Genomic DNA, 13474 nt, shown 5'->3' on the forward strand with positions numbered 1-13474 from the left:
TGGGACCTAGAATCATGGAGTTGGAAGAGACCCCAGGGATCATCTAGTCCAACCCCCTTCAATGCAGGAATATTTTGCCCAACGTGGGGCCCTGAAATTAAGAATCACATGCTCCACTGACTGAGCTATCCCCAATATGTTCCAAAAAGCAGAGTGGTACCTCGATGTTATCCAAACTTTCAGTTTCTAAAATGAAATTACAGATATCCTGAGATTGGCAGATGTGGCCCTTCTTATTATGCCCTTAAATGGGGATAGATCACTGTGCTGTGACACAGGACAGGGTCATCTCTGTGACAGTGCTCCATCTACAGAATTCCTTCCTCTTAGGAGGTATGGTTAGCCTCGATTTTCATGGATTTCCATAATCAACTGAAACACATTTTTTCACCCATTTCTGATGATACTAATTTAGAGTCTGCAAAGTTTTAGAGTATCATGTCTGCTATTGGATTTTCGTTGCATATGTTCTATCCTATTGTTTTAAATTGCTGTTGTAAAACACCCTGGGATTCCTTTGAAGGAAGGGTGGTTTATAAGCTCAATAAATAATATAAGACAATACAGGTTTTGCACCCAAGTTGAATAATCTTCTTCTAAGAAACCTTGTCAAATAAGGATCCTGTAGTTAAAAGCCAGAACCCAAAGACATTATTATGCACACAGGAGAGACGTCCTCATGCATGAACCTTTGATCTATTGTTTTGGTAGCAATCATGTTTACACTGCCAAAGAAATCAAGCAAGTTTAAACTACACCGTGTGCTGCATGCTTCCCCAAAATGATGCCCACCAAATGCTTCAGATTACAACTCTCTCTTCATTCCTGATCACTGGCCATATAGGCAAAGGCTGAAAGGAGTTGGGAGTCTAACAGGTACTCCTAGGGAGCGTAATTTTGCAACACTTGGCAGCTCAAGTCCTGTTTATCTACTTTCACATATGAACTTTAGCTTGCCTAAGATAGTTAACAATAATTAAATACAGTCTTGTAAATAGTCACACCAACCCAGTCATTCATGGGATGTCAGAATCTTCCAAAAAAGGAAGCTTTATGAAATTGGAAATGTTATCATCCCCCACTCCCTCCATACACTTCCAGGCAAATATTATTTATTACATTTATAATTCATTTTCCTTCAAGGAGCTCACACTTGCATAGATTGCTCTCCTCCCTATTTTATCCCCACAATGAGGCAGGGTTAGGCTGAAAATCCAACATCACCCAATGAGCTTCATAACTGAGATACGAACACTCATCTCCCAGGTCCCAGTCCAACACTCTAACCACAATGTTCCACAAATGACTAATGCAGGTGAGGATAAGAGAGCTACTATAATTTCCAAGGGAATAAGTTAATTTTGGGGGTTGTGTCTACATAACTGATTAAATGGGTGAATCCTTTTCCATACATAGTCTTAAAAAAACAAAAAAGTTAGATGGATACCTATGAAGGCTAATCGCTTGCATATGTTTTACAGTGGTACCTCAGGTTATGTATCCCTCTGGATACGTAATCTTCAGGTTGCGCAGAAGCATGCACAGAAGCGATCTGCGCATCGCGCACAGGCGATCTGCGTGCCACATGTGTGCGTGCAGAAGCACTCAATCGTGCCTCGCGCAGGCGCAGAAGGGCACCTCCAGTTACGGACTTTTCGGGATACAGCCGGGCCTCCGGAACAGATCCCATCCGTAACCAGAGGTACCACTGTATTGCTTTGAAACAGTGGGGGGGAAGCAGTTCATTTTTTAAAAAAATCATAGTAAGTTTCCTAAAGAAGTACTGCTCTTAAGGTTTAAGGACAACAGCATATACCTTCAGTTTTGAAGTTGTATGAAGTCAAAACAGTTACCAAGATTATCAACTTTGGATACTAGAGCTTAATTGATCCTTAGAGACAGGCAAACCACTTTTTGAAAAAGACGCTTCTTCTGTGCAGCTAGATGTAAAACTACATTGGAAGTACAACTTGAGGCAGGCATTTTTTCCTTGGAAACATTAGTGTTACTCCTTGTAATATGTTACTGGCCTCACCTATATTTATCCTCAACCCATTTGAGTTACCTATCCCTGGCTTTGCTTACTAATTTTGCTTGCTCTTGGCTAAAATTTGTTAATAACCAACTTCATACCATTGGCTACTCACTATCCCATTTTCTGACACCTGGGTTAGAAAAAGAAACAACTACATTAAATTTCCAGTTATTAACTTGCAAAATTCATTAGCAAGTTGGGTTTCCTCACTACTATATCTTGATCTACAACAGGGGTTTGCAAACTGATCTGAAGACCGGCAGTGACCAACCAGTTTCATTCAGTGGTCAATGACATGTATATTAATTTGTGGTTGAAGACAGGACATGGCATATCCATCACATTTAAATTCATATATATTTAAATTGTATTTTTAGCTTTTTATATTTTATGTTGTATTTTATTGCATTATAATTTGAATTCTTTGGAATTCAAGTTGTAATTCAATACAATATATAAGAAATGAAAAATCCATTGTTTTACCATAAGCAGTTACGAAAAGTTGATTTATCATGCTGCCCTGGCATTTAATAGTTTGTCCTTGTGAAAGTGGCTCAGCTGAAACATTGGCCAATGCTCTTCTATACTGTAATGTTTATAAGAATATAAACTCCTACTTTATCTCCCCAGTACTTTCCTTACACTTGGGGAACTCAGATGAATTTTATGTTTCAACTTTAATGACAGGCACTAACCCCAAAATTAATGAAAATATAGCAAAGTCCCTTGCTGTAGCCATTAAAACTAGACCACAGCTAGATGATTTCAGAGTTAAAGATGTCTGCATTTTTAAACTACTTTTAATTGCTCATGGATTTTGTTATACTCTTATTTTAAAGGCACAATATGTGTGCATCCATGCTGTATTTCTTTGCTATGGTTGTCTTAACACTATATTGTATCTGCTGTTTATGGTCTGAAGACCAAATAAACTAAACTGAGTGACTGAAATTTTGTACTTTTTTTGAATTGTTGTTATGGCTTAACACCACAGTTTAACATACACATTTACTATCTGTTTATCTTCCTTCAAAATGTCTGCAGAATGCACAACAGAATGCATTGTACAAGTCCAACCAATAGCATCAGCAAAGCATTAATTTTTTGAAGTCTATGTGTCAGACAATAACTGGCTTTATGAACAGGTCTTGCCTCAAGCTTTGCTATGCCTCCACCAAGTTTCCAGAACAATCATTTTTCCTAACTGATTAACCCATGGAAACCAGTAAGTGCATTATCTGTTGTTAAAGCAGGCCCTACTTCTATTCAATGTACTACCTAATAATGCACAACACATTCCTATTCAAACTGTTGAAAGGGCACTGCACATCTTCATCCTATGAACCCTTGCAGCACAGATACGCAATTCTCAGTGAGGTTACAAGCCTTTGCCTAGCCTGTTTCACTTCAAAGTACAGGCCTCACCTTCAAAGGCTTCATTCCAACATGCATATCTCATTTGTGCATGCCCCAACCCACATAGCACATAGACATGACACACAGGGGGTGGGGGAAGGCAACAAGAAAGCAGACACAGATCCCTCAGCAGGACCCACTTCCTCCCCACTTTCTGCCTCCTTACTCTCTCTATGCTTCCCTGCCCTCACTTTTACTGGCTGTATTCCTGCCACTATCTTCAAGGTTCAAGAACCAAGTCTCAAGGAGGTCCCAGTATGGCCACTAAGCATGGTAGCATCAGATTTATAAGATCCGAGGTCTCTGCAATCCTTCTGCCCTGATGAGCACTGGTAAAGAAAAGTGACCTTTCCTTTGGTACAACAGTGGTGACAATATTGGTGGCTACACTAAAGAAATTGGGGGAGGGAGGAGAAAATGCAGCCCCCTGTGCAGTTAAAGGGGATGTCTCTGCTCACTGAATCAGATGGTGAGGAGGGAAAGGGGAATGAATGGAGGTCTGCCATGATGGGCTCCAAGCTGCCCCCTCCCCACATCGCAGCTACTGGAAACAGCCAAAGACAAGGCTACGACCGACCGTGTGCAGTGTTCAAGAGGGCTCAAGAAATCCTGTGAATACAGAAGTTTACCACTTAAATTCAGAGCAGACTCTTGGGGAAAGCTTGAATGAAAACAGAGGAAAGCACAAAATAGCACTGGGGCACTCAGCTAAGACTGTTAAGACCCACAAATAATGCCACAAACCACTCACATCCCCCATATTATTAAATCAAAAAGAAAGTGTGGTCTTTGCAGTCCACTGAAACTGTCTTGAGGGGCATATATGGTCTATGAGGCACAGGTTTGCCACCTCTTTTATTATACAACCCTTTTTCAATCATTTGTATATGTGCCAACCATCAACAGGACATTCTTCTATCGGGAAATTCTCAGGTGTTTCTTAAAACTAAAAAAAAACAGCTACATTTTGAATACTGGTGCTTCTTACTACAGTGGACTTTCAACCAACAGGCTAATATTCATTAAAAAGGTACAACAATAATCCTGAAAATATGTCCTGGCATTTTATACTGAAAGCTAATGTAGTCTAAGGTTACCAAAATGTTAAGATGATAGATATGAATTTTCTAAAGCCAAACTGTCAAGAGGCCTAATTCTGATACTAAAGAAAATACAAATAAAATTTGTTAAGAAAGGCCACATAGGATTCAGGCTACTATTAAGTATATAAATAAGAAATACAGGCAATGACCATTAAGTGTGCATTCAAATAAGGTGCGACCATACACATGTGCACTGCTGCGAACATGGAAATGGCAGGAAAAAGGGGCATAATGGGTGAGCTTATACATGCTCCACCATTGCACGAAATGACCCAAAACTAACCCCTGCACAAATCAAGGGTTGCCTGTATGCAAATGATTACAATCATAGTTCCATTCTATCATACTGACACAAATTTTAATAGACATTGGCTAATATCCAAAATTGTGTGAGATTTAGTAGTCCACAAGCTTAACATGAATCCACAATGTGATGCAGCAGCATAAAAAAGATAATACTATTCTAGGCTGCAAGAAGAGAAGTATGAGGGAAGCAATAGTACCATTCTTGGTCAGACCACACCAGGAACACTGTGTTCCATTTTGGGCACAATTTTGACAAGCTGAAACGTGCAGAGAAGAGTGACGAAGATGATCAAGTGTCTGGAAACCAAGCCTTATGAGGAACAGCTGAGGGAATGCAGTATTGGGTATGTTTAGCATGAAAAAGAAGAGACTGGGAGGAGATATGATAATCACATTCAAATATATAAAGGGCTGTCACATGGAAGATGAAGTAAGCTTGTTTTTTTCTGCTCTGGAGGGTAGGACTCAAACCAATGAATTTAAGCTACAAGAAAGGTAGATTCCAACAAAACAGGAAGAACTTTGTGATGGTAAGAGCTGTTCTAATAGTGGAACAGAAACAGACTCCCTCAGAAGGTGATGGACTCTCCTTCCTTGCAGGGCTGTAAGCAGAGGATGGGTGGCCATTTGTCATAGATGCTTAAATTGAATTTCCTGCATTGCAGGGGGTTGGACTAAATTACCCTTGGGCCACCTTTCCTTCTCTACAACTCTATGCTTCTATGACTCTTGCTTCTGCAATGGGACTTTCCTGTCCTCCTCTCCACATCCATACAATTCTGCTCTGGAAGGTTCTCCAAACCACGGGAGATGATTTGGGAAGGATGCCTTGGGGGTGAGAAGAGGACTCATCATGCGAGTAGAGACATAATTGTCTGGCACCCATCCTGCAACCGACACTGTCAACAGTTAACCATGGAAGGATGACAAAAAACAAAACAACGAAGTTTAAACTGGTGCAGCTAAGTATAGAAAAATAATGTCTTTGTAGTTTAGTTTGAATATATATTAGAGTAAGACATGAGCAACTTTCTTTTGTTATTGAGCTTGAACCCTTTAATTCAAAGAGCCAAATAAAACTGATGACGTCAGCTTTCCCTAGAAACCAGTCACAAAGGGAAGTAAAGCTTCTCTGGTAAGCTAGACATAAACTCTAAAAGGATACTCACTGAAATAAACATTCCTTGCTGAAGCCTGCATCTTGCATTACCCTCCCCCACTAGGATAGCTTGGGAGCAAGAAAATTTGCACTCGCTAACAGTGCACACTGGAGACCTTTCCCCTTCATGCTAAATAGTGAGACAATAAGGAAGTCGGGGAAGCTCTAGAGAAGTGAAGTATATAAGCAGTCTATAACTTTAATAATAATAATAAATAATACAGGAAAGAAAAACTTAAGATACATTAAAAGTGTGTTAAATAACTGTGCTTCCTCATCTTTTCTACTGCAGCCTTAGGGAAGGGCTACTGCTCAGTGTCAGAGCCCATGTAGAAAGACAGTTTCAATCCCTGGCATTTCCAGGAAAGGTTGGGAAAGACTGCTGCCTGAAACCCTGAAAATCCACAGCTGGTCAAGTCAGTGCACTATGCAATAGTGAACAAGATGGGCCAATGGTTTGACTCTGTGTAAGGCAGCTTCCTATGGTCCTAACACCTCTCTAGTCTTCTGTTGTCTCATCTTTCCCACCCACCCCTCACCTTTCTTCTTGCTCTGACCACATAAAGCTCCTCCTTAAATTCCTATCCTGACTTCCTGTATTCTCTTGGTACCCAGCACGAGCTTCTCATATTTATCTTCAATTCCTACCATGGCCTTGCCCCACACCTCTTCACTGTCTGCATTGTGCACCATCAAATTATTCCCCAGTTTACTTCTTGTTACCCTTATGCATGGAACTACCTCCCAGAACACTGGAGATGCACCAAATCCCTCCTCAAAACTCATTTTTGAGACTCCTTTGGGAATAAACTTAGCTATAGCAGGGTATGGGATTAGACATTAGAGTGTTAAATATTTGTAATTGAAATAAATATTTATTTCTCCTCTAATTAATCCTACAGTCAATTGCTGCCTCTTCCTCTACTGTCCCTTTGTCCTGAATTAGTCTGTAACCCCCTTGGGACAAGGACTTATAAAGGATCATGCAGAGTGATGACACTATAGTAACAACAATAAATATGTTATTTTAGATATTAAATAACACACAACTGACCATATTGCCTCAAGCCAGACATATGTGCCACAAGTAGTATAAGAAGCAGGGATTTGCATCACACCGGCTTAAAGTGAAGCAGGAGAGCCCAGGAGCATCGTTGACAAGTGCCCTGGGCAGCTGGCACCCTACACTACTACAAATGACCTGCATGCTGTCCCATGCACAGGACTATGCCAATCTCCACTACCCACACTCTCTAAAATGGAAGGGATCCAAATTCAACCTCACTGCTTCTGGAAACCGATGTAGTGGGCAGGGCTGGAAGTTGTCACAAGGTACAAGAGAAAACAGGGATACAAGGGAGCCCACCAGAATAGAAGCCACAGCCTGGTTTTGTGGGATGAGATGAACAAGTACGAAATAAGTATTGTTCCGAGAGATCTGGGAAAACCAAGCACTTGGTTTTACCTGGAATCTCAGTCCTGTAGATCCCAGGCACATGGCTAGCCATTCTGGAAGGAAGAAATGTCCTTTCAAAGGGCTGGTTAGAGAAGGAGGGCTGCCAATAAATTATCCTCCTGGGAAAATAAGAGCAACTCAAATAATAGTAGGCATTCTCATCTTAATAAATAAACAACTGTAATTCTGCTCAGAAACATTTTAATCATTAAAAAAAACCTATGCAGAGGCAGTCGTGGATATCTTATCTAGTAGAGAGGGATTTGCTCCCTGATTTTGTAGAGATTAGAGGGAAGTGGTGTGGAGGAAAAAGGCAGACAAACAGAAAAGCATAGATATTTGCCTTGGACCTGAAGGCTTGGGAAGTGTGGTTAAGTACACTTCTGAATCAAGATGCACTGGCACAAAACAGCTACTGTGTGAACAACCCCCAATGTGCTGGTAACTAAAGTAGAACTATCTCAAAATTTATTTAGGTTTACCAAACAGGGCCAGCACTGCTCCAATACACAATTAGAACCGTCTGGGGGGAAACAGTATCTTATGCTAGCTAGTGAATCAAGAGCTATTAAAGAACAGAAAGTCATCATTTGTGTACAGCTGTGTGCAGGAAGCATCACACTGGGGCTCCTTGTGTGAAAAGTTGAACCAAACTTAGAAGAGGCTTGAGACCCAACGTCTGTACTTTTCATTAACTTGCAATTCCAAAAACTGATTGCAAAACACATGCTTTTCTGGTTTCTGAGTGTAAAAGCAGAGATCAGAAGTGTGGATGGTTGTCTTCTTAAAAGGAAAAAACAACAGGCTTAATGTACTCAGTAGGATCAATTAAGGCTGACAAGCAATACTATAAGGAAGCACAGGGACTTAGATAATTCTCAGTCTTCAATGAATGTGCAGCAACTTTTAAGTCTGGAAGTAAGTTGCCCGAACAGAAAAACTTGAGAAACTCAGATTGCAGAGTTCTTAGTGTAGAATTCTGTAGAAACTTAATTGATTAAGTATTCCTATAATGGAAAAACACTTGGTTACTAACTTTCTGTCATGTCCAAAACCACACCAAGAAGCTGTTAAGTCAATTAAAAAAATCACTCACATTGTCTCTCCAGTCTTGGCAACATGACAAAGAAACTGATCCAGTACAGGACACACTTCCTTCTTCCCCCTCTTTTCAAAATCTGCAAAAAAGGTAAAGAAAAACAGGAGAAAGGTTATTAAGGAGCAAAAGAAAGGCACACTCACTTCCCACACACAAAAGGCCAGGGCCTTACAGGCCTCCGACAACATATACACTTCAATGACTGGAAAGTTCATATCCAACTTCCCTTTCAAAGCCGGTTTCTCATACTAGGCCACCTGCCTCAGGTGAGGTGAAAGCTGCAGCCAGTGTAAATCAGAGATTTCTTGTGGGTGGGGTTGGAGGTGGGGCTGGGGGATTATGGAAGCAGAAAGTAACAGGAAATCGGAAAGGGAAAGGAAACGGGGAACCCATTGGGGACCACGGACTGTGGAGAAGAAACAGTTCACGTTGAGAGTGGAGAGGGATCTCCGAGGGCCTTTTTAAGGGGGGGATCCAGATAGAAGGAAGGCGGTGGGGGAGGAGGAGACAGAGAAACCTCTGGGTCGTTTCAGGATCTCCATACCACCACCCTCACCCCAGAAATTAGGGGCCTGGAAAGCAAGACTGATCAGACTCTGACTAGACTTCCTCCACATCCACACACAGCTTTTCTTTTCCTTTTTTTACAGGTCATCTTGCCCCCCCCCATCCCCTTCTCTTCCCTCAGGGCTTCCTCTACAACCTCTCACATTTTTTTGAGGGGTGTGGGTAGGTGGGTTACCCCGGGGTCACCCCTTCCCTACGTGACCCCGGGGTAACCAACCCCCCCAACCCATCAAAAAACAAGCAGCCCTCACCTTTCAGCGCCTCCTGCAGCCTCTCGATATCCATGATCCGCTGCTGCCTCCTTTTCTTCTTCCACCACCACCACCTCCTCCTCCTCCTCCTGCCCCCCGGGCCCTCACGGGAAGCAGGCACCAGCAGCCGCGGGAGCGACGGCCTCCACCACAGACAGAGACCAGAGAGAGAGAGAGACGGAGAGAAACACAGAAACCCCGGCGGCCGGGCTCAGCAACCTTCCAACATGGCGCCCAGGCCGTCGCCGTGCGCGCCCCCGACACCCTCTCGCAAGCGCACCGAAAGGAGCCTCTCCTCTTCCCGCCGGGGCGGGGGCGCGCTCGAGAGGGGAGGAGGAGGAGGAGGCCGGGGAGGGGCCGCGGCCATGACGTCACCGCCCAGCCGGGGGGGTGGGGCAAACAAGCCGAGCAGGGAGAGCCGCATCGCCGGCAAAGCAGCTCGGCTTGGGATTGGTCGGAAGGCGCGCTTTTCACCTTCGGCTCGCCTCGCTCTCTCTCCCGGCTGCGTCACGTTCCGAGATGGAAACGTGCGGCTTTTCTCTCTCTCGGCACCTCTCCCGCCTCGCTAGTGTTTTGGGTGCGGGGCGGCGTCGGGCGTTACGCACTAGAACGAGTTTCTCTCTTTCCGGCCTCCCTTTATCAGACACGACCCCTCTCCACCCAACCTCACAGACAAGGGTCTTTCCCCTTTCGGTGACCCCCCCCCCAAAGCACCCACATGTGCTCGTCCCGGTTTTTTGCGTGAGCTGAAATAAAACAACCGTCAGAATATAATGGCGCATCGCCTTGCAGATTGAGGACGGAGCTGCACAGGAGAGGGAATTTCACGCTGGATGGCGCTAAAATTATTTCGACAGTCTATAAAGTTGTAAAACTTGAGGGCAGCTGAACTTCAGTTCTTGCATCATTCTATACCTGGAATTCGTTCACTGTTTCATGAATCGTGCTGAGTAGTGAGACTCATCACAGACACACACAGTATTTTTTGTAATTGGTTTTCGTTGTGTAATGGCCTGTGATGGGCAGAGATAGATTTGTTATATACTGTACCACCATTCATCAGTAGACCACAGGAAGGTTTGCAGCATAAAACACAAAATACATAATGTACTGAGAGTAAAATCAACACCCCAAGTGCTTTGAAAGGCCATAGATTGATGAATAGCAGCTACAGCATCCAGCTAATTCTATAACACGGGCTGGAAAGAGGATTATTTCATATCATAGTTATGGAGGCAAGCAAGGGTTCTGTAAATTACTATTTCTCCCTCACTATATCAGACTCAGGCCTAGTTGGCAGGCACATGAGGTTGTAAATCTTGAGTGGATTCACAGGGCTGGCCCACCCATGAGGCAAGGTGAGGTGACTGCCTCAGGTGGCAGGATCCACAGGGGCAGCAGATCCCAGTGTAGATTTTTATCCACCACCACCCTCTTTGTTCTTGCTGTAGATTTTCACTCACCCCTTCACCTCCAGGGCCAAACTGTCTTGGGCCAGCTCTGCCTATTCAGGTTGAATATACAGTATCTGTCTGTCTGTCTGTCTGTAAACAGAAAATGTCATCAGAACGGTTCTAGTCTGGCCAGCCTGCTAGTCTATTTTCCATAAGCAGTTATTTTTTTGTATGAAATAACATTGCATAAAGAGAGTCCCAAGTCAGCCTGTGGTGGTATTAGCCAGACACAGATTTGCTGCCACATCTTCTGATTTGTGGTGATAGGCTTTAATAACCTTCTTATATACCCAGTGCTTAATTTCTAAAATAACAACCATAGGAGCTTATGGACTGTGATGGACAGAGATAAAGTAAAGTACCCTTGGAATGTAAATCCTGCTCTTATCCCCTGATAACTAAAGCCTACTGTCAGTCCTAAATGTGCTGACTGATTCTTTAAAATCAATAATAAATGGAAGGCCGTTATTTTGCATTTTTAAAGAAAACAGGTCCCTGGATTAAGCTCCACTGCATCCCAGTATCAAATTAAGCCCCATTTACACCACAGTGACTTCCATTTCACTCCACACATAAACAACACATTTATGATCAGCACCATGGAGATTGCATCAGGGTCTGAATTGTCTCCTCTCATACCTCTGAGTTCATCACACACACACACACACACACACACACACACACACACACAACATACTGTATCTTTTGCTCTATAAGACTCACTTTTCCCTCCTAAAAAGTAAGGGGAAATGTGTGTGCGTCTTATGGAGCAAATGCAGGCTGCACAGCTATGCAGCCAGAACAGCAAGAGGGATCGCTGCTTTCGCTGCGCAGCAATCCCTCTTGCTGTTCTGGCTTCTGAGATTCAGAATATTTTTTTCCTTGTTTTCCTCCTCCAAAAACTAGGTGCGTCTTATGGTCTGGTGCATCTTATAGAGCAAAAAATACAGTATACACATAGTTTACGGGCTGGCCACAGTCAATTATAGTAGGACCACATTTATAGTAGACTGCAAGAACCTTTTAACGAAGGTGAAAATAGATGGTCTGAAGCTCAACATCAAAAAAACTAAGATCATGGCCACTAGTCCCATCAACTCCTGGCAAATAGAAGGGGAAGAAATGGAGGCAGTGAGAGATTTTACTTTCTTGGGTTCCATTATCATTGCAGATGGTGACAGCAGTCACGAAATTAAAAGACGCCTGCTTCTTGGGAGAAAAGCAATGACAAACCTTGACAGCATCTTAAAAAGCAGAGACAGCACCTTGCCGACAAAGGTCCATATTGTTAAAGCTATGCTTTTCCCAGTAGTGATGTATGGAAGTAAGAGCTGGACCATAAAAAAGGCTGACTGCCAAATAATTGATGCTTTTGAATTATGGTTCTGGAGAAGACTCTTGAGAGTCCCATGGACTGCAGGAAGATCAAACCTCTCCATTCTTAAGGAAATCAGCCTTGAGTGCTCACTGGAAGGACAGATCGTGAAGCTGAGGCTCCAATACTTTGGCCACATCATGAGAAGAGAAGACTCCCTGGAAAAGACCCTGATATTTTAATTTAGTAAGGCCGAAAGAAGGTGGGGTAGTTGTTCACCTTTGGTCCCCAAAGCTAGTGTGGGGTAGTTGTTCACCTTTGGTCCCCACCCTGTACTCCGCTATCACCTGTAGCTCCTAGGTGTCAGCATGTGAGTGTGAGCCCACCCGGGGAAACAGCTTTGGCTGGCCAGCTAAACCAAGCGAGGATAGCCGATGGGTCTCAAATCCTCAGTGAGTTAGGAACTTCCTCTGCATGTAAAGACAGGCTCCAGTGGATTGAACCAATGAGACAATAGTGGGTCCAATGGTCAAGAAGGTGGTTTCTGCATGTGCTGTAGAGGGAAGTGAGGGGCAAATGGGGCATGTCAACCTGGGAAGGTAGCCCACATAGGAGAAGGAAAACTCCAGTCCTAAACCTCTGCTGCCTTGCAGAATATCTTCAGGAGAAGAAAAGGTTAAAGAGTAAACCCTATACAAATACAGAGTGGAGTCCCCAAGATGGTTGGATAGTGTCTTGTACACCTCCTTCTGGCAATTCCTGCAGTCAAGCTGTTGCCAAACATATTGCTCCTCTTTCTTTTGGACCACATCAGCAAAGCTGAGGGAGGTGTTGCTTGTTGTTTGAGCAACCCAGGATCTCCATACACACTTGCCAGGCTTGCACTCTGGCCTGACGCAGCAGTTTGACTTCACCCCTGTAGGTGCACTCCTTTGTTTCTCGAGACAGCTGGATGCCAGCAACAGTCTCTGGTAAATGGGACCATGACTGCAGCCTAAGCAGGTTTGCCCGATATGTTTTTACTGAAGGTCTTTTTCAAGGAAAAAGGACCATCACGTTTCTTACTCTGGTACACCAGTTAATGCAGTACAGTCATACCTCAGGTTACAGACGCTTCGGGTTACGCATTTTCAGGTTACGGATGTGCCGAAACCCAGAAGTACTGGAACGGGTTACATGCGCAGACGTGGTGCTGTGGGCTGCAAACGCTGCGGGTTGCAAACGCGCCTTCCTCACAGATCACGTTCGCAACCTGAGCGTCCTCTGTATATGTACTGGATGTTTTTTTCACACAATAAACTAATTTTTAAAAC

The 13474-nt window shown here is 43.5% G+C and overlaps 1 protein-coding gene across 3 annotated transcripts in view; it reads right to left on the reverse strand.

Annotated features, from left to right (window-relative positions):
- The window catches only part of PPP4R2 (protein phosphatase 4 regulatory subunit 2), a 33769-nt gene extending 23938 nt beyond the window's left edge, over positions 1–9831 (reverse strand). The window contains exons 1-2 of one of the 3 annotated variants that reach the window (XM_081902976.1): positions 9612–9831; positions 8572–8653 (exon numbers count right to left, since the gene is read on the reverse strand). In XM_081902976.1, coding sequence (XP_081759102.1) covers positions 8572–8653; positions 9612–9816 — 287 coding nt within the window. In that variant the 5' untranslated portion in view covers positions 9817–9831. The other 2 variants (XM_081902974.1, XM_081902975.1) reach the window with 2 other exon arrangements.
- Between the last annotated feature and the right edge of the window lie 3643 nt (positions 9832–13474).

This window comes from Podarcis melisellensis (assembly GCF_964234715.1).
Source record: "Podarcis melisellensis genome assembly, chromosome: 2".
Lineage (NCBI taxonomy): Eukaryota > Metazoa > Chordata > Lepidosauria > Squamata > Lacertidae > Podarcis > Podarcis melisellensis.